Source organism: Crassostrea angulata, unplaced genomic scaffold (genome assembly GCF_025612915.1).
Source record: "Crassostrea angulata isolate pt1a10 unplaced genomic scaffold, ASM2561291v2 HiC_scaffold_118, whole genome shotgun sequence".
NCBI classification, from domain to species: domain Eukaryota; kingdom Metazoa; phylum Mollusca; class Bivalvia; order Ostreida; family Ostreidae; genus Magallana; species Magallana angulata.
This window is the reverse complement of record NW_026441673.1, coordinates 296,274-319,151: the sequence shown is the minus strand read 5'-3', so window position 1 is coordinate 319,151 and position 22,878 is coordinate 296,274. Positions and strand designations below refer to the sequence as shown.

Here is a 22,878-nt window from a genome sequence, read left to right as displayed (position 1 = left end):
AGACGAGACCTGTTGCATACTAGTATATCAAATTGCTAATTGGTCTCGATGCATGCATGCTATTAGACGTTTTGTGTGTATTTCAAAAAGACAACATCAATGATTTATTGAATAAAATGAAATATTTAACATTAATCTTCCTTCCTGATTATGTGCATGTGTTATATAATTGATCTCCTGCATATAGTTTTATTCTGAAATATCACATGCCCAACCCTCTATTTGTTAAAATTCATTATTTTCTGATTTAAGTGGTATACTCAACCTGATATATTGATATCATAGTCCAAGGTCTACGATTAAATGTGTCTCGCTTCCATTTTATGAAAGGGGTGTGTATTCCAATTTAAATGATGAAAATCTTAATTCTACACAATTACCAATTATTGTGTTACACACATTTCTATCTTTTTTAAATTTGTTTTACATAATATACCATCAAGTTTGTTATGATTTTTAACAGATGGAGGATTGGGCATGTGATATTTCAGTGTGTTAAAAATCTTAAATATCTTTTATTCGGAGGATAAATCTTTCAAATATAAAGACTCTTTACTGAACATTTTTGGTGAAAAAAGGATGTAAGAATAAAAAAAATATTATGCACAAATAAACAGACGCTGGCAAAAATGCTCATACCCGCTGCTTTGTAGAGATCACTCAACTCAGTTTCCAATTCAAATTATTTAAAGAAAAATGAATAACTTTAATGGCAACACAATACTTGGGGATAAGGATTGACTTTATGAAACTTGTTGACATCGGGACAAGGTAAGCTAAAAACCATAAAGAGGAGTACTTATCTGCACTTTTTAATGGAGTGTTTATCCATAAATATTGACTAAGGTGCATATTATACACTGTATATTAACAGAAGAGTGATAAAATATATAGCAGTGCAACTTTGTGCAATTTGAAAGCACTTTATGATAATATTGAACAATTACAAAAAACACATTAAAAATTATAAACTAATTTATATTTTTCTGATGATCAGTAAGGTTAATTTACCATAACTGCCATTTCAAACTATTTTATTTTAACCTCTTAAGTACGCTGAAAAATATAGAAATATAACTAGTCAATGTTAAACGCAACACTTTTGTCTCTAAGGACACATGTTATCAATTGATGATAAATTGGAGCAATGCATAACAGACATAAAAAAATGACTGAAGAGCTTAATTCATTAAATGTTAGTTTTAATAGTTCTTCACATCGTATTTCCAGATAATATTATTGCTGTTCTCCATATTATGTTGTCGATTTTCTCCTTAATTCAGCCCATGGCTGTTCGTCTGTAACACAAAGAAACAGACACATTAGAATACATTTCTGTATCTTTCCAATTGTTTTTCTTAAATACTCTTTTTTAGCTTTTTCTTTTTCTATATTTCTATTTTTGCTCTTGGTTTACAATTCTGAATCACCGATATATTGATCGTTTGGTTCACATACTTACCGTATTTAGATAACATGTTCGTAAATGAAGTTTCAGATCGGATATGGTTAACGACTGTTTGTATTGAACTTTTATGCGGATTGCGTGAGTTTTAGAGTTGAATTTAGCACTTGCAGTGAACCGTTCACGGAAAGGACCTACGACCGCCCGATCAAACTGCAAATAAGACAGAAATTAACGGTTAATATTTCAGAAGGCATTACTAACAAAGTATGTACATATTACAAAATAAACTCATAAAACTACGCATGCAGTTCTGTTGCGTGGGGTAATATACACAAAATATGTGATTAAAAATCCTGCTAGGTAAAGGTGTAAAGACGAATAATTAATTGTTTCAAATTAATTGTATATGTTCATAAAAAAACCCGTAACTTTTGTTTTTGGCATAGAATGAATCGTTCTATTAAAAAAAACCTATAATTGTGTTTATTACATATAATTAATCGTCAGGGAGTATATTGAAAACTTGATATATCCAACTAATTGAAGTCATAAACTAAAACACGATATCTACTGGCAATAATAGCTCACAAAATCGAAAGGTAAAACAATAAACAACAAGGTGTATATAACCCTACCTCAGTATACCCCGTCTCGTCCGACAAAAACAACACACTGAATTTTACAGCATTAACAATGGACATATACAAGTAGGACAAATCTGAAGATTGTTCTGACAAAGAAAGATAGATAGACGCCACATGGAGCTCTCCGTCAGACGGTAGTGTTAGCCCTCCGGCTGAATATATGGCTCCGTTATTAGTACCGGTAACTACAGAGCTTGGAGATACTGTTATGGTTGCAGCAGCATGACACACTATTAAAAAATGTTTTCATTTTTCAGTGTCTTTTTATGTGATAACACTATGAATAGATTTTGTAATATTCAGTCCAATAAATTTAAATTTTCATCGGGTTGCAATTGGACTATTGCATATTAAAAATAAATGAAAATCACATTAATATGCAATAGTCCAATATTTAATCGTATAAATGCTTAATTTTTAAATATAAAAAAGGAATCATTCTTTGAATAATATTATAACCTCATAATGCTCAAAAAAGATTCTTCATTCCTTAAATACAGTTATTTATTTTACATGAGACTATCAAGGTTTGTTTGTTGTTTCCTGAATCAATAGCACTTTTTGGGATTGTAAACTGAAAAAAAAACTGGAGTTTTTTGTTTATGTGTTAAAAAGATTGCTTTCTAGCCTAAGGTTTGTTCATTCAAAAGTTGTTTTTTTAAACCAAGCACCATGCCGAGCATCTGTATAGTTATAGCATACATGGGAAATCATGTTTGCACAGTCAGTTTTGCTTGACAAACAAAGTAAGAGATACATCAAATATATCGGGTTTTACTTACCAAGTTCACACGCCATGCCCTTGTACCCTTCATGACATTTTTTGCAGACCCCTGTTTCTGGATAGCACTGTTCACAGTTTTCAGGACAATTACGACTGCATTGCGGAAATTCGACGACCGGAGCAGGACAGCCTGATATTGAACAAAGTACATGTAAGCGTGGCTTTTTTTTATCTTTAATCTTTATTTTTTTAATGAAATATGAAGTTTTTATATAGAAATAGTTTAATTATACTGTCTACCTTAACTATATTGTGGTTTGTTTTATATGGACTTAATTTTCATTAAAATACAGTTTTTCAAATGCACTCGGTCATTTGTAACAATAACTGAATCTTTTTGGTCCAAGTCTTTGTCTAATCACCTAATCAGGTCTACTATAGAAACGATGGGTCACCGGTCAAGGTAATATAATACAATGTGTGCGGGCTTTTTTATAAGACACTGCAAAGTTTGAAATAACAAAAAAGTTTTCATTTCAAGACAATGTTTTTTGTAGGTTCTGCGAAATTGACATTGACTAACCATGCCATATGTTGTTACCTACTTCGATTAATCACAAATATATCCCTTACCGTAAACTTCCACTTCACACAAGTCTGCAAGTGCATGCTCGGAGTAACTTGTAGGATAGATAACCCCTGCTTTCCGTTCAACACGATAGATGATATATTGTCCATAGTACGGGCAGCTTACATTCATCACATCAGGAAGAGTGTGAATTGTGTGTGCATGTTCGTGGAAACATAGAACAGCGTTAAGTGTGCTGGAAGTGTTTGAGATGTATAAGTAGAAGCCAAGTGGCATACCTCGGAGTTCGTTGTGTTCATCTACAAAAGTGACACCCATTTCTATATGAATGCCGCATATTACATCCACCTCAGTCCTGTATGTATTGATAAATTATTACTATATTTCAAGTTTTCCTTAATTTAATCCTAACAATCACAATTACCTGCTACATTCATATTTGGTCAATAGTGTATTTGTTTGGGACTTATAAAATCATACAATAAATTGAATCTATAGCTTTTAATGTACATGTATTTCACGGGTCATTGCAATTGATATTAAGTCGGAAATTGGTAAGTTGTAATGTTTGTTACAAATCTTTACATAACAACTAACCCCAAGGCTTGTCATCTGTCCTAAAATAGATGAGAATGTGATCTATCCAATGCATTCCTCCCAGATTGACGCCCCACGAGGCTTCAGTCGACGGTAGAGTTGATGTACACTGGCCTCCTTCAGCGGTCCGTATAGTCTTCTTGTTATCAACCGCATTGCCTGACACTGAAGTAGGCGATTTTGTTGAAGACTGCCACGTGGGTTTTAAGACGGCAAGATTTTCCAGATCTTAATATCAAAAACTAGACTCAGTATTATACTGGATTGTAATGTAGGTTATCAACTAATCAACCCCTCTGAAACATGTCATCTTTCCGCAATAACATGTTGCATAGCTAGGGTAGAACCATTTTTTTTTCATCCGAGGAAGAATAAATAATGTAAAAGACACTTATATGTAGAATATCAACTTACAATTTCGGCATATCGTCAAGCAAGGCACATTACAACTCAGGCCGGTAAACTCGGGTATTGGACAACCTCCAAACAGAAGTAAATAACCAGTCATATTATGCAAAGTTAGAAATAATGTGGCTGTACATTACCGCAATTTTTAATCATAAATTTTGTTACAGTTATTGGGGTTATTTTATCACGGTTTTTTGTTTGTTTGTTTGTTTGGTTTTTTGGTAGTTTTTTTTTTCATAACCTGTAGTGTCATATTTATAATTCTTAATGCAATTGTTTTGCATTTTCAGTATTTTAAATAAAAAGACACATAGCAACAATACAAATATAATGGAAATATGAAAGATTATGCATTTTTTAAAAATTTCCATTAATCAACCGAACGCAGCCAATGGGGCATTTGAAAACAGAAAATATGGATTATAAACGCAGCTTAAAAGTATTTATATTTATCGAGATATTGGACAAAACGCGGAGAAAGCATAAGCATAGTTTTTGGTTAAATTGTAGACTCTGTGTCATTTTTACATGCAATGAATTTAAAAAAAAAAAAAATTGAGTACTGAGAAAAACAAAAAGAGCTCCTGTTTAAAATAATTAAAATGAAATTTACCATAAACTTCGATCTCACATACAGCAAACTGGGCATGCTGGCTGTAACCTGCTGGATATGTAGATCCTGGGAGTCGTTCGTTGTAGTACATAACATATTGACCAATCACAGGACACCTTATATCGAACGAAGCCGGTATTGTCCATTTTGTATGGTGCGTGTCTTTGTAGCAGACGACACCTTTGTTACGGTCTGTTGTGTTTGAAACTACCAAGGAGTATCCAAGAAGTTTCTCCGTGTTCGGGTTACTTTCAGCTATGATAAAACAAAGGAACAATAAGTTGTATGTTCATAATATACTCTTTCTTTATCAGTACATTTTTCATTTTTCGTTTCTAGTTTTGTAATATATAATTTGCATTTATTTGTTTTATTACAACGTATGGTTGTAAAATATTTCATCGAATTTATTAACTTTAGTCTTTCGAAATACACTGTATTGTTTTTCTTTAAAATAATGTATTTAAAACAAAAGGTATGGTTTTGTTTACTACAACTTGTTTTAATCGGCTTAAATTTTTATTCGAATTGATTTTTAAAAAATTCTAATTAACACTCATTGTACGTATTTGTTTTATATTCAGTTTGCTAACTCCAATTAAGGTTTGAAGTCATGGGGTAGAGGGTTATCCTCTCGATGTAACGTTGCTGCATTAAATCTACTCTCCATAAAGCGTAGGGTTGTAACAACGCGGTGTACGAACAGTGGCCTGAATCAGTGCTGGAGTCACTTTTGAGTCCGTCAACAGCATTTTCACTTTTAGTTGAATGCTCATAAGTCGACGATTGGTATGTTGGTTTATTAAGTGCTAGGTTTTCTAAGCAAAAAAAGGTCAGAAACAAACAAAATAAATCATTAGGGCGGATCAGGTTAGGACGCAAGCGTTCTTAAATCAAATGAGAATTATGAATATCTTTATGAATTATAATCGTTTAGTGAGTGACTGTAACGGGATGAGCGGAGGCTACTCCAAACAACAACAAGACATCTTAAATTTAACAAAATTTAATAACAAAAAAATTAAGAGAAAGAAAGAAAAGATAGAAATATAAACACTAAACCACACAAACACTCACACAACTTTCACTCAACAAGAAAAAATATGATGTTTATACAAATGACCAAAAATAAATTAGAAGAGTGTCCGAATCTCCGGGGCTGTAGTCCTGGACCAACTACGGACAACCACAACTAGAATAGTTTCGTCACCACAATCATCATCATCACCACTATCGTCAACATCATCAACTACAACACCATAATCATAAAAGACATCATTGTCATCACCATAATCATCTACTTCATAATCATCACCGACGTGACCATCATCATCGTCGTCATCACCATAACATCATCGTCGTCATCAACATGAACATCGCATCGTCATCGACTTCACCATGAACGACATCATCTACACCATCATCATCGACATGACCATCATCATCGTCGTCGTCATCATCACCATAACATCATCATCTTCTCAACATCAACAATATGACACTACAATAAGTGTACAAGTGACACCATAACACCATAATAAAAACAATATTGTATAATACATCATATAAGTATCTCACTGATAGTATCAAACTATGATAATGTATAAATAGTATTATATTAAAGGCAACATCTCAAAATATTGTAAGTATATGGTAACTAAGTTATTTGTTTACAGTAAACAATATGGGGTCTGAGACTTCCGGTGACGCACTTCCGCCCAAGTAGTTAAGTGGAAAAAGTGACCATAAATTGTAAAATAAAATAACGCATAGAAAATAGCCCTTTAAATCACCGTTTCTTTATACAGCAATAGCAAAAACTGTACTATAGAAAAAGACGAATTCCATTTAAACACTCTCGCTAAAGTCACACATCAGTGAACACACAGGTAACTCTACAGTGAACAATGGTCAAGGTGACTTTATAGGACGACTGCGTAATACTAATAAAAAGCCAAAAATTTACAAATAAACTACACAAAACTAAATAAATACTTACCACGGTCAGCTATCCGTGTCCGCGTCAAATGCTGAACTTGTGAAACTAAAACATGCCACACAGGCTTCTAACACGATACCCCCTTCACACACTAAGCACGTCTTTATTGCTGGACAGCTCGGCCGGGTATAACTTAGCGCCTATTGTTAGGGTCGGCCAAGCACGTTGCAAAGAATTATGGGAAAAATAAAATCGGGTGTGTTCGATATGAACAGTGATTGTCACACACCTCCCCCCTTAAAAAATTGTCATGCAATTTCAAATAAACAATCACTGAATTTTGAAAATTCTCACGTATTTACAATAAAACCTATACACATACCTGTATTGTCTACTATACATCTCACTGACGACTCAGGTAATCCGCACCCACATTGTCGCTTCCTTTGATTGCAATGATCCTAAAGCGGTATGGCTGAAGCTGCAAAGCCCAACGCATCAGTCTGGAGTTCTCTGTCTTTGCTTTGTTAAGGTAGGTCAGGGGTTGGTGATCAGTTTCAAGTAGAAACTCGCGTCCATAAAGGTACTGATGGAACTTCTGTATTCCCCACACTACCGCCAAACACTCCTTCTCGATAACAGCGTATGCCTTTTCTCTTGGTTGAAGTTTCCTACTGGCGTACGCTACGGGTAGTTTCTCGTCATCCTCCATCTGTAACAGCACAGCACCTATCCCATCATCTGCAGCGTCCGTGCGTAAAATGAAGGTTTCATTAAATTCTGGCAACTTCAATATTGGCCTTTCTGATAACATGTGTTTCAATGTATCAAAAGCTCGTTGCTGACTTTCAGTCCAAATAACTTTATTTGGTTGGCCCTTCTTCGTAAGATCAGAAAGTGGAATGGCTATCGCAGAGAAATTCGGAATAAACTTTCTGTAGAATCCTGCTAAGCCTAGGAAGGCACGAACCTGTTTCTTGGTTTGTGGTATTGGCGCATTTCTGACTGCATCAATCTTGTCCTGTTCTGGTTCTAGACACTTGTTGCCCACCATATGTCCCAAACAGTCAATCTTGTCAAATCCGATGAAACATTTTGTCGGTCTGGCCGCAAGTCCCGCATCTCTGAGTCGTTCGAACACAGTCTTCAGTATGTGTAGATGTTCTTCAAAGGTATCTGTAAAAACAATGACATCATCGATAAAGTTTTCTACGCCGTTCATACCTTGAAGTAGTTTTCTCATCATACGACTAAATGTTGCCGGCGCGTTTACAAGACCAAACGGCATTGTCCTGAATTGGTACAATCCGGATGGTGTGGAAAAGGCTGTAAGCGGCTTACTCTCGTCAGTCATCGGTACTTGCCAGTATCCTTTGCTTAAGTCTATCTTTGACACAAACTTCTTTCCGGTCATTTTGGAAAATATGCTTTCTGGACTGGGCATTGGTTCTGCATCAAATACCGTAGCACAGTTCAGTCGTCTATAATCAATGCAAAATCGATTCGTTCCATCTTTCTTCCGAGCTATGACAACTGTAGCTGAATAAGGGGAAGATGATGGCTCAATCACATTCAACTGTAGCATTTTCTGAACTTCTTCTGTAATTGTTTTCTCTGTACTGAACGGAACTGGATATGGTTTCACACGCACAGGTTCAGACGATGTCACAACAATCTTATGCTCCACTAAGTTCGTCATTCCAGGTATATCCGTAAATACATCTGAGAACGAATCACACAGTGATTTAGCAGTTTCCAACTGATCTGGTGTTAGTCTGTCTGCAAACTTTATGTCCTTTGCTGTTTCGGTTTGAGTAACAGGTGGCATAAGAATAGAGTCCTGTTGTTCATCATCATCTAGGTCACTAAAGTCTATGAGTGAAATTGCACATGTTGACAAAACACCACAGTTCAATGTATCTCGTTCAACATACTTCTTAAGAAGATTTGCGTGGAAAGTTTTCAGCTTGCCTCCCATATCGATCTTGTAGTCCATCTGTCCTAACGGTACTGCAGGTACTTTTTCTTTCGGAATAGTCCGCTGACGCACGTCACATAATCTGCAAAACCGTCTAATGTCTGACTGAATTCCTGGCCAGTAAAATTCGGACACTACTCTGTCGGTTGTTTTCTTTGATCCCAGATGACCACCCATCAGCGTTTCATGTGCTATCTTCATAACGATAGTTCTGTATTTCCGGGGAACGATTAACTGTCGGAAAAGTTTTCCACTGGACACTTTCGGACTGCAAAATTCTCTGAACAACATTTGCTTCCGTTCACACATTTTTGAAAATCCGCCGTCACTGAAATGTTTAAGCTGTCCACTCTCAGCTAAGCTCCATAACTTTTTCAGTGTCTCGTCGTTTCGTTGTTCTTGTAAGATATCCTCCGGCGATACATCCCGTATTGCTTCCGGTACTTTCAATGGTTTGTATGGAGACTGTTTCTTTTTCAGTTGCGCACGCGTTTCAACAGCTGCTATGTTTTCAACGGAATGAATCCAGGCTGGATTTGGTTCATGTGGTTTCCTTACTCCACGAATATTACCAAGAATAAGATCGTACGAAGGTGAATCAAAGCACCAAGCATCAACACTTCCGGTAAAGTAAGGAGTATCGACATCAATTCTAGCCACATCTGAATTAATAATACGACCGTCTGCTAACTTGCATCGTTGAGATGTCCCTGTTAGTTGATCATCGCTTACCAGTTCTCTACGAATAACGGCACCACTATAACCTGTGTCTCTTAGCACAGTCACTAGTTTATTGCCAACACATCCTTTCACAACTGGCATTTCCGTTTCACAGAAAGCAACCGAATCACCAACACACGGTAAGTGTCCATGTTTCTCGACGACACTCGCGGCTCCTTGGCGACCTCTACCGCGTCCTGGATATCCATGGTTCCCATTATTGTACGACCCACGTTGAAAATCACTAGGGTAAGTATGTTTCGGTGTTGTTTCTTGTTTCTCGCTCGAATTAAACGGCCTGTTATTCGGACTTTTGCGGAAGTTGCAGTTAAAGGCTTTATGTCCTTGTCGTCCGCACTCATAACACTTCACTGCATTTCCAGATTGGTTTTGTTGCACGGAATCTTTGTACGGCGGTTGTCTATCGGACTGCTGTCGTCTGTCAAAGAGCGGTTTTTGCGTAAGTGAAGAAGATGTCACTGTTCTGGCCTCAGCAAACTGGTCCGCGTATCGCGCCATGTCTTGGATCGAAGTAGGAATCCTCTCCTTTAGGAATAAGGCAAGTTCTTTCGAGCAACACAATAAAAACTGTTCACGTAAGAACAAGTCCTTCAGATCATCGAATGTCTTGTTAGTCTTAGACAGCTGAATCCACCGCCCAAGGTAACTGTCCAGTCTGGTAGAAAATTGCATAAAAGTTTCACTTCCGTCTGGTTTTGAAAATCAGAACTTCTTGCGGAAACCGTCCTCCGTCATGTCAAATCGTTTCAACAGGGCGTTCTTCAACTCGTTGAAATCAAGTGCTGTTTCGGGTGAGAGTCTTGCGAACACATCCAGTGCCTTTCCTTTGAGTAATGCGCTAAGATGAGTCCCCCACGTGTCTTTATTCCATTTCTGCGTTGTTGCGTATATCTCAAATCTTTGAATGTACGCGTCAATGTTGTCTTTCGAATCCTCAAACGGAGGAAGTTTTGGTCCTTTTATCACTTGAGAAGTTTCTTTCTCCTCTTTAGTCACAACACTCGGCTTCATGTGAGATCTCTCGAGTTGCAGTTTGTGATCAAGTTCCAGTTCTTCTAGTTTTTGCTGATGTCTCTTTTCTTCTATCAATCGGGCGTGCTCTCGCTCATCATGTTCTCTTGCGGCGCGCTCTTTCTCCATCTGTAGTTTGAAGTCGCGGTCTCTCTCCTCCTGTCTCTCGACTCTATGTTTCTCACGTTCGTCCCGCATTCTGGCCTGTTCGTCCTTCACGAATTGTTGAAGGTCTTCATCCTTCATCCCCATCTTGGTCCCCACTTCAAGTAGCTCCAGCATCTCCTTGACAGTAAACATGGTGCATTGACTGACAGACCAACTTACCTCAAAATTATCCCATAAAGGGACTAACTTCTCAACTTTTAACAAAACAATCTGCCTAACGTAATGTACTCACCAAGGGAAAAGGAAACAACGACCTACACTTGCTCTTACATGTACTACAAAAAAGATCAAAAAATAAAAAATAAAATAAACCTTGGCAACTGTTCACTTATAAAGATATCTTGTAGTATCTGGAGGAGTCAACTCATCCCACCGCTGCCACCAAATTGTAACGGGATGAGCGGAGGCTACTCCAAACAACAACAAGACATCTTAAATTTAACAAAATTTAATAACAAAAAAATTAAGAGAAAGAAAGAAAAGATAGAAATATAAACACTAAACCACACAAACACTCACACAACTTTCACTCAACAAGAAAAAATATGATGTTTATACAAATGACCAAAAATAAATTAGAAGAGTGTCCGAATCTCCGGGGCTGTAGTCCTGGACCAACTACGGACAACCACAACTAGAGTTGTTTCGTCACCACAATCATCATCATCACCACTATCGTCAACATCATCAACTACAACACCATAATCATAAAAGACATCATTGTCATCACCATAATCATCTACTTCATAATCATCACCGACGTGACCATCATCATCGTCGTCATCACCATAACATCATCGTCGTCATCAACATGAACATCGCATCGTCATCGACTTCACCATGAACGACATCATCTACACCATCATCATCGACATGACCATCATCATCGTCGTCGTCATCATCACCATAACATCATCATCTTCTCAACATCAACAATATGACACTACAATAAGTGTACAAGTGACACCATAACACCATAATAAAAACAATATTGTATAATACATCATATAAGTATCTCACTGATAGTATCAAACTATGATAATGTATAAATAGTATTATATTAAAGGCAACATCTCAAAATATTGTAAGTATATGGTAACTAAGTTATTTGTTTACAGTAAACAATATGGGGTCTGAGACTTCCGGTGACGCACTTCCGCCCAAGTAGTTAAGTGGAAAAAGTGACCATAAATTGTAAAATAAAATAACGCATAGAAAATAGCCCTTTAAATCACCGTTTCTTTATACAGCAATAGCAAAAACTGTACTATAGAAAAAGACGAATTCCATTTAAACACTCTCGCTAAAGTCACACATCAGTGAACACACAGGTAACTCTACAGTGAACAATGGTCAAGGTGACTTTATAGGACGACTGCGTAATACTAATAAAAAGCCAAAAATTTACAAATAAACTACACAAAACTAAATAAATACTTACCACGGTCAGCTATCCGTGTCCGCGTCAAATGCTGAACTTGTGAAACTAAAACATGCCACACAGGCTTCTAACACGATACCCCCTTCACACACTAAGCACGTCTTTATTGCTGGACAGCTCGGCCGGGTATAACTTAGCGCCTATTGTTAGGGTCGGCCAAGCACGTTGCAAAGAATTATGGGAAAAATAAAATCGGGTGTGTTCGATATGAACAGTGATTGTCACAGTGACAATGTATAGTCAGTTCTTTAAGAAAGAGAAATACGTATCTTAAAATAAAGCATGTTTACGATTTTGTGCAAAATTCATATATTTTTATTAATGTTTACAACGCTTGATTGATTAGTAAAAATGCATTACTAAAGTATTGTACATAATGAAAATAGAAGAAAAAACAACCGTGAACTTTCCCCTTTAAGGATATATTTCTTTAAAAAAGTATCTACTATATATGGTTCACACAAGTATCTACTATATATGGTTCACACATTATCTACATTGTAAAGAATAATCTTGTTAAACTAATATTAACTAGAAGAAACATGTAAACAGTTAAGATATTAAACAGTGCCTTTTACCGCTTTTATTTAACAAGTGAACGGTACCATTTGTTATATATATATATATTTTTCAAAGTGCAGATAAATCTTACTTCTATTGTAGAATTTGCATTGGTTCCCATAAAAGCCTGGGTTGCAGGCTCCAAGACATTCCCCGCTATATAAGTGACAGTGTTGGCATTTTCTGGACAAGGTTCATTACACAATTGACCTTTGTAACCGAGAACCGGACAACCTTATAGGATGAAAACAAAATAAATAAGTTTGCAACAGTTAAGAGGTATCGAGGATCAATATCATTTCTATGTTGTTTTGATCTCAATTGTAAGAGGGGCTTTGTATCTTCACCTTATTGTAAAATCGTTATTGTTGACAGCTATGTTCAGGGTCGTGATAATGTATTTTAAATTTTTCATCAAAATTGTTTTTATTTATATAACATAATGACCTAGTGCATTAGAAAAAAAGTCTTGTAAATATCATGGTTACTTAGGCTTTTTAGATATTATCTGTGTATGGATGAAAGAAGTAGACGATTTAACTTGAGTAATTGTGAATATGAACAATAAACAAACATATACCATGTTTTCGAAAACAATATTGTGTCATATCCTTTAAGAAAGAATTGTTTATAGAAGTATTACGACAAATATATTTGGTTTTTTCTCCTTCTTATTATTGAGAAATTGTTTTGCAATTATCTTATAGGGGTAAATTTAAATAGAAGTTTTTGAAAATTGAATGAATTCATGAACATTTTAAAGGTTTTTGTACTATTAAATATTCCTGTAGATTTTATGCTTATTGCCTTATTACAAAAATTGATACATAACAAACTTTGCGTAAATGAAATTTCTTTTACATCTGTTGTTTATGTAGTAATATTTCAGTTAAAACGCTGGAAACTGCTAATTAATTAGGGACCGTAAAATATCTACGCATGTATTAGTAAACTTGGTACAATTATAAAATAATAGTTGTCACTTCAGCTAAGCCTGATTTACAACATATACATCTGTGCCACGAACTCTTAGTTAGAAAACAAGTGTTCAAAAACAACATTTTACATACATGAGCTTACCATATACCTCCACCTCACAGAGTTCTATGTACGCCTCTGGGGAATAGGTCGGGATATGAGATATATTACCCTCCCTTGTGTTGTAGTATATCACGTAGCGCCCACTAACTGGACAACTGATATTCATAGAACTTGGTATGGATCCGGCATTATAAGCAGTATCATGGAAACAGAGGATTCCATCTTCTTTTTTCGTTGTGTTGGAGACATAGAGAGAAAACCCCAAGAATCTGCTTGCATAAACGCTGTTTTCTAAAAATAGAATTAGCACATTTAAACAAAATTTCACATAACGATATTGTTTATGCTTAATGATATTAATACAAACTGTTCGCACTACAAATTATTCCTAAAACGAAAGGAAAAACAGTTGGTGAAATTTTCACTTTGAAGGGGATCGAGTGTCACCACCTTAAGGGAATAGATCTCTTCAAACATATCTCGTCGTTTGGTTAAAATACATACGATCAAATTAAGAATAAACGAAGTATTACTCCATGTTATGTCTTCTGTCCTATAATAAATCATTACGTTGTTTATAACTTGAATAGACTGGAGGTCCACCATCCAAATGGCGCCGTGTGGTGTCCCGTCAGAAAAAGCACATTGGTTACCGGCCGCCGAGCGGTTAGACTTCTGATTATCTACGACTCTCTCTGAAGGATAGATGCTGATGCTTGGCATTTGCCAGGTTGGTCTCTTGGAGGTGAGATTATCTGGAGAAATAATAAACAGACAAGCAGATGTATTAAGGATGGATTCTTTTCATATTTCTTATATTCAGAAAATGATGAAATTAAGCATGTAGAGACTTTAAGATGTGCTCATTTCAATAAAACAAAAACAGTTTAGGGTAATCTTGCTTGATTTTCCTTAAAGGTCATTTGAAATGTCAATGCTAAAAAAAGAGTTTTTTAGTGTAATAACACAGAAATTCCATGGTGGTATCTTAAATTGATTGTTCAAGAAAATAAAATATGATTAGATGTAAAAAAGCAACTTAAGTCTAAGGTTCTATGTTAAAGCATGGTATTAAGTAGTAAAAAAAACGAACTTTTGTGCTTGAATCTCACAAAAAATGTATTCCGAATTTCCTCTGTACACTTGAAGAATTAATATTTTGGTGTTCGTTAATCCCCATCTAATGGATTTTTTTCGATGTATTATATATTCAGAATTTTTTTGTTTTACATTCATAGTGAAGATAAGTAGTGAGCAAATCATTTACAGTAAAGGAATTGTTAGGTATTCATGCATATAAGATTTTCAGATTAGCTCGAATTTCCTCATCTTAAAATTTTTCAATAAAAACATGAAAATATTTTATTGTAATTTATAGAACAAAAATTAATAAGGCCAGACAAGCAGTTGGATAATATATTCTTTATAACATGTGATATTATGAATTAATGCTGTTATTATCATGTTTCAAGTCAATAAAAAGTACAATTTTCCGTCCGAATTTCCTCTGATACAAAATTTATAAGATTAATTGATTTTTAAAAAAGTTACATCTTTTCCCTGAATCTAATAATGTTACATTGAAAAACAAAGCCACAAAATGAAGCTGTATTATGAAATTTTTAAAAATGTATGTACATTTAATTAATATTAATTAATTATGATATACACTGTAATAATTGATAGTATAACTATAAAATTGATCACAAATCTAAAAATGTACCAAGAAAATTTTATCTTCCAGTTGGCTGATATGGTTGGCAGATATCAGTGTAAAAAACGCTAAAAATACAGTTTATATATGGCATCTTAGCTGTACTTAAAATATATATTGATCACAAATCTCAAAATGTGCAATGAATTAAATTATATCTACCTGTTTACAATGAAATTTGGGCTGATGTGATTAACAGATATCAGTGTAAAAAATGCTAAAAATGCTAAATGTATTAATATATGGCATCTAGCTTAGCTGTACATATACATGTAACTATATATTGATCACAAATCTAAAAATGTTGAATGAAATTATATTTTCAATTTAGAAATGAAATTTGGCTGATTTGGTTATCAGTGTAAAAAATGCTAAACAAATCTACATGTAACTATACTATTAACCATGCAGTACATGTACACTCAAAACACTAGTCTAGAATCTTAACTTTCACAACTTGATGAAAAATATTTGTTTAAAGATGAACATATCTTTAAAGACTTTGTAACACGTGGAGCTTTTTTCACATTTTCAGAAAAGAGATTGTATATTCCATCTTTGCTATCTCTGTTATAAACAAGTTGTAAAAACATAAAACAAAGTCCACTCCCTGCAATCCTCTTAGCAATGTGTCTACTAACTATCTTTTCTGAAATCAAATGTTCTAAGGAGGGCAAGTTCTTGCGTACTTCTAAACTATAAGAGTGGCTATCAACTGCATTTGAAAATGTGAATGAAGAAGACAAATACTTTGGATCACTCAAATCCACACCTACAGAGGTCACTAGTTTTTGTAACGCTAAAACATCCTCTAGTGCATCATGAGCCTTGTAAGGTTCGCACACATAGCGTTTGTACAAATTTTCTAAGGAAAATGATCCAACTTTTGAATCAAAAACTTTGAACAACTGTTTTGTGTCAACAAACCCTGCAACACAGTTACCAATTTCCTGTGTTTTACCACAATTTTGCAGAGAGTTCAGAAAAATATGGCAGTCAAAAGACTTGACATTATGTCCAACTAAAACAACTTTTGACTGGAATTTTGTGAAGAAATTCAAAAGTGCATCAATAGCAGCCACCAAGTGTACAGCATCCACTTCTTTATCGTCATGAAACATTTTCCCATCCATAACTCTTAATCCAGTGACTTCAGTAGCTTTGTCTGTGATTGGGATCTTTGGTAAAATGTACTGGGAAAATCTGTCTGATCCACACACAGCAGCAATTTGTGTGATGTGTGAGCTTCTGGCTGAAAGGTTTAAACAATGGTTACAGTTGACAAAGCATATCAGTTTCATGATCTACCATTACATATGTATCTTATAAAATTGGATACACCAATATATATATATATATATATATATATATATATATATATATATATATATATATAAAACTTTACAGCAATACAATCTTGTTACATGTATTCAAAGCATATCATCCCGACAATAAAATAACATTCGATAATGGGACATCATTTCAGTATGGTAAAAGACATTAGAATCACATGCTGAAAAGATCTTATATTGGACTGCATGTACTTGAAATTCTTGTGTACTTGTTTTTGTTTTTATGCAAACACGCAGTACAAACCTAGCCCTGTTGTTTCAAGGTCAAAGTAGACGTGCTGGTAAATGCCTAAATTTTCAATTGGCTGAAAGGACGGTTTACTCAAAGGTGTTGGTATTTCACCAATACCAGTAGGGGTCTGCAAGGCAATTTCTGAGCAATAGGTAGGACCCTCTCTAATCTCCCTTGCTGCTGTCATTTGCTTTCTATATATGAATAAAAAAAATCTATACTGTATGTGAATTCAGGTATGATCAGATTATCACTTATTATTAAGAGTATACTGTATATGTAAACTGTTCATCATATAATTGTCAGCATAATATATCATTTCACTGTCATCATATTAAGTCTCGACACTGGTTGGCATGCATGCATTAATTGCGTATCTTTACGCAACCTCTATTTGTAAAAAAAAATCAATAACATTAACATTATGGTAATGGTAAGGTATATTTTATTCAAACCTCTCTGCTTTCAGGTGCAGTATTTTTCTTTTTGCTTCTTTGGTGATCGACATGGCTTTTTTCCGTCTATTTATTCTGTCTTTGAGAGCAGCTAGCCTCCTTGTATAAGTTCCCGGGGAAATGCCAATCTTCTTGTTGACCTATTGATAAAAAACAGGGACTTTATAAAGAATGAATTGCTAAATTCATAGTTACAATTCTTGCACTAGTATATACATATATACTCACACAGAAAGTAATCAAAGCCTAATTCTAAATGTAATGGAAATATTGCTTGCCTGCACCAGATAGCCTTGACCAATATTTTTTTGTGCCACACTTGCTGCAACCCTGTAGGTTATTGTTCTGCTGAAGAGGCGATTTTTTGGAGCTTTGGATGCCACAGTTTTATTAAAACTTTCGTTTGGTTGCGTGCTTCCAAGATTGACTAATTTCTGTGAATGCTTCTTTAACTTGTTAAAAATGCCTTCCAGGTCTTGCTGCAGAGCTTTATTCTCCAATGGTCGACCATAAGGGAGGGATGTAAACTTTTTGGTTGGGTCTCTTTTATGGTGACACCAAAGTTGATTACATTCTTTGTACAAATTTTACAAATAAAAATGCAATCAATGGCGCTGTACACACAAATAAAATACATAGATTTATCATACATGCAGAATTTAAAATGTTGTCTAAGAAGAGTTCACAGTTTGTTTTTGTTTTTTGTTTTTTTGTTTTTTTGTTTTTTTTTCCCTTACTACACATAGTAATTAAAAAGCACACTTATAATAAAATGCCTTTAGCTGGCGCTTAAAAGTAGTAAAATCACGAATAGTTCTCATGTCTGTCGGCAATTCATTCCAAACGGTCGGTCCTGAAATTGCGAATGATCTGGCAGCAAAGGTTTTGCGTTTGACGGCAGGAACATTTAGTGTTTTAGCGACACTACTTATGGAGCGAATGCTATATGGTGACTCTCGTATACTTAGCATTTCTCTGAGGTATATTGGGCTTTCACTATCGTTGAGGCACTTATAAACAACACACGCGATTTTAAATCTAATTCGAAAATAGACGGGTAACCAGTGTAATCGCTTAAGAGCCTCTGTAGAGCTATCAGTCGACTTCCACTTCAGCACAAGTTTAGCAGCGCGATTTTGCAATAACTGCAACCTTTTGATGGTACATTCCGGCAATCCGTACAGGACACTGTTGGCATAGTCCAGATGGCTAGTAACTAAGGACTGTACTATTTGCTTGCAGGAGTCGACAGTAAGGTATTGGCGAATATTATTGATCAAGAACAAATTCAAGGATATCGTTTTGCATTTTTCGCTGACAAATTTCTTGAACGTTAAATGTTCATCTAGATAACAACCGAGATACTTGATACACACAGATGAATTTACACTAGCACCCACAACATTAATGGAAGTGGAAGAAGACAAAGATAGCATCTGCGGACTTCCAAATAACACAAATTCAGTTTTACTTGGGTTAAGTTTCAGCCTGTTTAGATCCATCCAGTCATTGATATTAACTAAGACGTTCTCTAAATTTGTTATTACATGTTTTTCATCTGCGATTGCCTTTGGATTAAAACTATCATATGCGGAGTGGTCATCGGCATAACCTAGTAATAAGACCCCCGAGTCTTTGATAAACTGTTGTAGAGTACTTGCGTATACAGTGTAGAGCACAGGTCCACATATACTGCCTTGTGGGACTGAAAAGTCCAGGCATCTAGGCTGAGATTTAGACGTATTAATATGCACTTCCGCCCTCCTTGAGGAAAGGTACGATTGAAACCAATCAAGTGCTGACTCGGACACTCCGAAGGTAATTTGTAATACTTTACTAAGTATGGAATGGTCAACCGTATCGAATGCAGCTGAAAGATCTAATGCGACTAAGGCGGTGACTTCCTGCCTCTCCATTTTCCACAGAATGTCTGATGATAATTTTAGTAGGGCTGTTTCGGTACTGAACCCCCTTCTATATGCACTTTGATAATCCGGTAGTAGCTTATTCGATTCGAGAAATTTCATAAACTGATTTAAAGCACACTTTTCGACAATTTTTGAGAGGTAACTTAAATTACTCACCGGACGATAATTTTTCAAAATTGCATCCAAACCTTTCTTTTTCAATAGGGGTCTAATAATTGCTGTTTTCCATTCATTTGCAAAAACACCCGATGTTAGGGATTTATTAACTATTGAAGTAATTGTTGGCAATAACACCTCGGAAAATTGCTTGATTCACATCTACAAGGAATGACATAATTATTTAAACTGTAAAGTTCTTTATAGTACTTGTATGTATATAACATATATCAACTTATATATAAACTTTCAAATAAATAATAAAATATTTACATAATCAAGTATAATATATTTATCAAGAAATAAATTAAAAAAATTCATTCTTTATTTTTGTATGAAAAAAGCGATAATCAATTACAAATACAGGTATGATATAAATAATACATTTGACCCAGTAATTATTTTTTTTTTGTATATCAAACCATATGATAATCGTGAAGACTCTATAATTGTATAATATTACCTGTAAGGCTATCATATGACCGGCCACTTCCGCGCTTTTGCCAAGCCCCATCTACACTGACACTTATGCTGGATGACTGTTTCTTTCTGTGGGAAGATATAATATATGTAATAAACATTTCTTAATAATTCAACAGCCATATATATATAATATCATTTTATGTTTTTGTGAAATGTATCTCTGTTTAAAACTCAGAATTTGTATCATGCTCTTGTAGTTTTAAAAGGGTACATGGGGGTGGGGTGGGGTGGGGGGGGGGGGGGGCAATTCAGACTTATTTCAAATTACTTTAATATGACCATATGCCTATATAATATCAATTTTAAGTGTATGAATTATAAAAATTTACATGTTTGTTGCCATAACTTCTTCTTCTAGAGCTTCTTGCATCGATAAGGAAGCAATACATTCTGTAGCTTTTCCAATCTCTACTTGTCTGCTGCTAAGTAGTGTTCTGCTGATGGGTGGCATGTTTAGCTCAGCCAGTATTCCACTTATCTGGTCAAAGCCTATCCCAGTGTGTTGTACAGCTGTCAGAACATGAAAAGAAAAATAATCCAATAATAAAATACATACCATCAATTATTTAATATAATATTCATTTGAATACAATTTTCATTATTTTAAACTTAGTTATCATTATTGTTTTGAATGTTTGTCAATTTTTATTCATCCAATGTACATTGAATATACTGACCTGCTGCTAACTTTGTATTGGCATCCCAAATTTTATTATGCCTTTTTCCTGTTGGAACATTGTTGATCATTTTGCAAGCAGAATTCATGCAAGGTATTTTAAGCATAGCTGAAAGACCAAAGTTTGTTATTCCTTGGCAGTGGGAAAGTTGTAAGGGTGAGCCACATTTCTTTGAGGCAGACAAGCCATCAGCAAGTACCCCAAGCTCAATCAACCTACGGCCACATCTCCAGTCCTTTTCAAGACGAGGGGAGTCTATTACCTTAATTGAAAAAAGAAAATTCTTTATGCAAAAACTCTGATCTTGGTTAAAATTCATTTTTTTCCATGTTGTATTTTGTCATTTTTTTCCCTTCGAATTCTTCATTGTATGCATATTTCTTTTGATATATAAATTTTAATGAAATGATACTTATAGGTATAATGATATATATGAATTTTAAAATACTGACTTATGATATCCATCTTTATTTTGTATTAGTGAAGGTTTAAACTTTTAAAATCCATATTGCTATACCTTAAAAAATAAACTTATGCGACCTGACTTAAATTTGAAAAAGAAAAATGAAAAAGATTTTAAAGACAATTTTAATAGTAAATAAAAAATTCAAATTTATCTATTTTTTTTTTTTACTTCATCTTAATACAGATCTCTTATTAACTTAAGGTAATTCTATATAAAAAAGGTTCTACTGTGCTAGTTAAAGTTTTGTGACCATAAAATTTAAAAAGGGGGGGTTATAACAAACAAGGAATAAATTTATAAAGAGTTAAATTAAATCTTTTAATATTACTAATCTCATCATAAAAATTGTAAATGATTTTTTTGTACCTCTGTGACTTTGAAATATACACCTAAGGCGTTTAATAGATACAAACTGAAAGTATTGTATGATTTATTGGGGGGGGGGGTTATAATGCCATATTTTTTATCCGTATGGGCCGCCATATTTCATGATTGAGTGTAAACAGTGGGAAATTATTCTCTGATCGTTTTCTCTAGGAATAATTTGGATACCTATTACCTTTTTACAAATTTAACAGAGAGAAATAAACATGGTATGTGTTACATATTGCAATCTATTTAGAGAACAACAAAAATGACGCTATCTCTGTCGTCTGCCTGTGCAGTGGCGATATACCGGTATATGTTCAACGAATACAGTATGAGCGATGTTAGAGTTTGCAATGTGTATGTTATGATAGTAGTGAACATAGAATGCGTAAATATCATTTTTCTCAAATATATTTAATATATAAGCAGTTAGAACTTACATTTTCAGTGTAAACAATCTCAACCTCTTCTAGATCTACTGGGACATTGTCAACGGAGTGACAGTTGTCTGACTCAATTGTTTCATTGGTGGAAGCGATTTTAGAATAGCTATGTGTCTCGGCTATTTTTGTGTTCTCCCATCTCTGTCGAATCCCCTTTTTTATGGAGTCGTATTTGTGTTCCCGTCGTTTTGACACAAAACGACCCCTCAATCTCGGTTATTCGCGCCGACTACGGCATGTCGTAAACGACATAATTTTACCTTTTCCTTGGTCTCAACACATTTAATAAATTATTATTTTGTGAAATGAAATATATTTATAATTATTAATGTAGTTTCATTGTGAATTGCAACAGTTTGAATTTTACGACATGTTCATATATGGAGACCCACTTGAGGTAAAACATGATGAGAAGAATCCATCCTTAAATGACGAGAATTATATTTCCTGTTGATAATGAGAGAATAAACTCATAAATCCTTGTGAGTCGATGCGTACTGAAAATATTTTGCTCATGTGACGATGAAGTTGGAAAAAAACTGATACTTACATATGCACTCGGTCATCGAGATCAATGGATTAACAAGGGAGAAAAACAGGGTCCCTTGGACTCCATTCATTTCGACTGCTTTCAAGAAATGTGCTATAATAAATTTCGCCTCTCCTTATGTACCAAACACTTTGTCATAAAACGTATCAATATTATTAGTTGCAATGAAGCAAGAATAATTTGTTGTTTA

General features: G+C 34.7%; 2 protein-coding genes and 1 pseudogene across 2 annotated transcripts; all 3 read right to left on the bottom strand.

The window, feature by feature from the left end:
• Positions 1–1,052: 1,052 nt before the first annotated feature.
• LOC128169319 (uncharacterized) lies at positions 1,053–14,029 on the bottom strand (annotated as a pseudogene).
• On the bottom strand, positions 10,329–11,449 carry LOC128169327 (uncharacterized). The gene is made up of 2 exons (XM_052835489.1): positions 11,386–11,449; positions 10,329–11,095 (listed from the first exon to the last, which is right to left on the bottom strand). Exon 2 carries the CDS (start codon positions 10,950–10,952, stop codon positions 10,344–10,346), a length of 609 nt encoding a protein of 202 aa, XP_052691449.1. The 5' UTR covers positions 10,953–11,095; positions 11,386–11,449; the 3' UTR covers positions 10,329–10,343.
• A 912-nt stretch (positions 14,030–14,941) lies between the features above and the next one.
• LOC128169351 (uncharacterized) lies at positions 14,942–22,510 on the bottom strand. The gene is made up of 9 exons (XM_052835507.1): positions 22,506–22,510; positions 22,136–22,349; positions 20,861–21,122; positions 20,513–20,693; positions 20,164–20,249; positions 17,895–18,202; positions 17,617–17,756; positions 17,174–17,355; positions 14,942–16,829 (listed from the first exon to the last, which is right to left on the bottom strand). Exons 1-9 carry the CDS (start codon positions 22,508–22,510, stop codon positions 16,021–16,023), a joined length of 2,187 nt encoding a protein of 728 aa, XP_052691467.1. The 3' UTR covers positions 14,942–16,020.
• Positions 22,511–22,878: the final 368 nt, after the last annotated feature.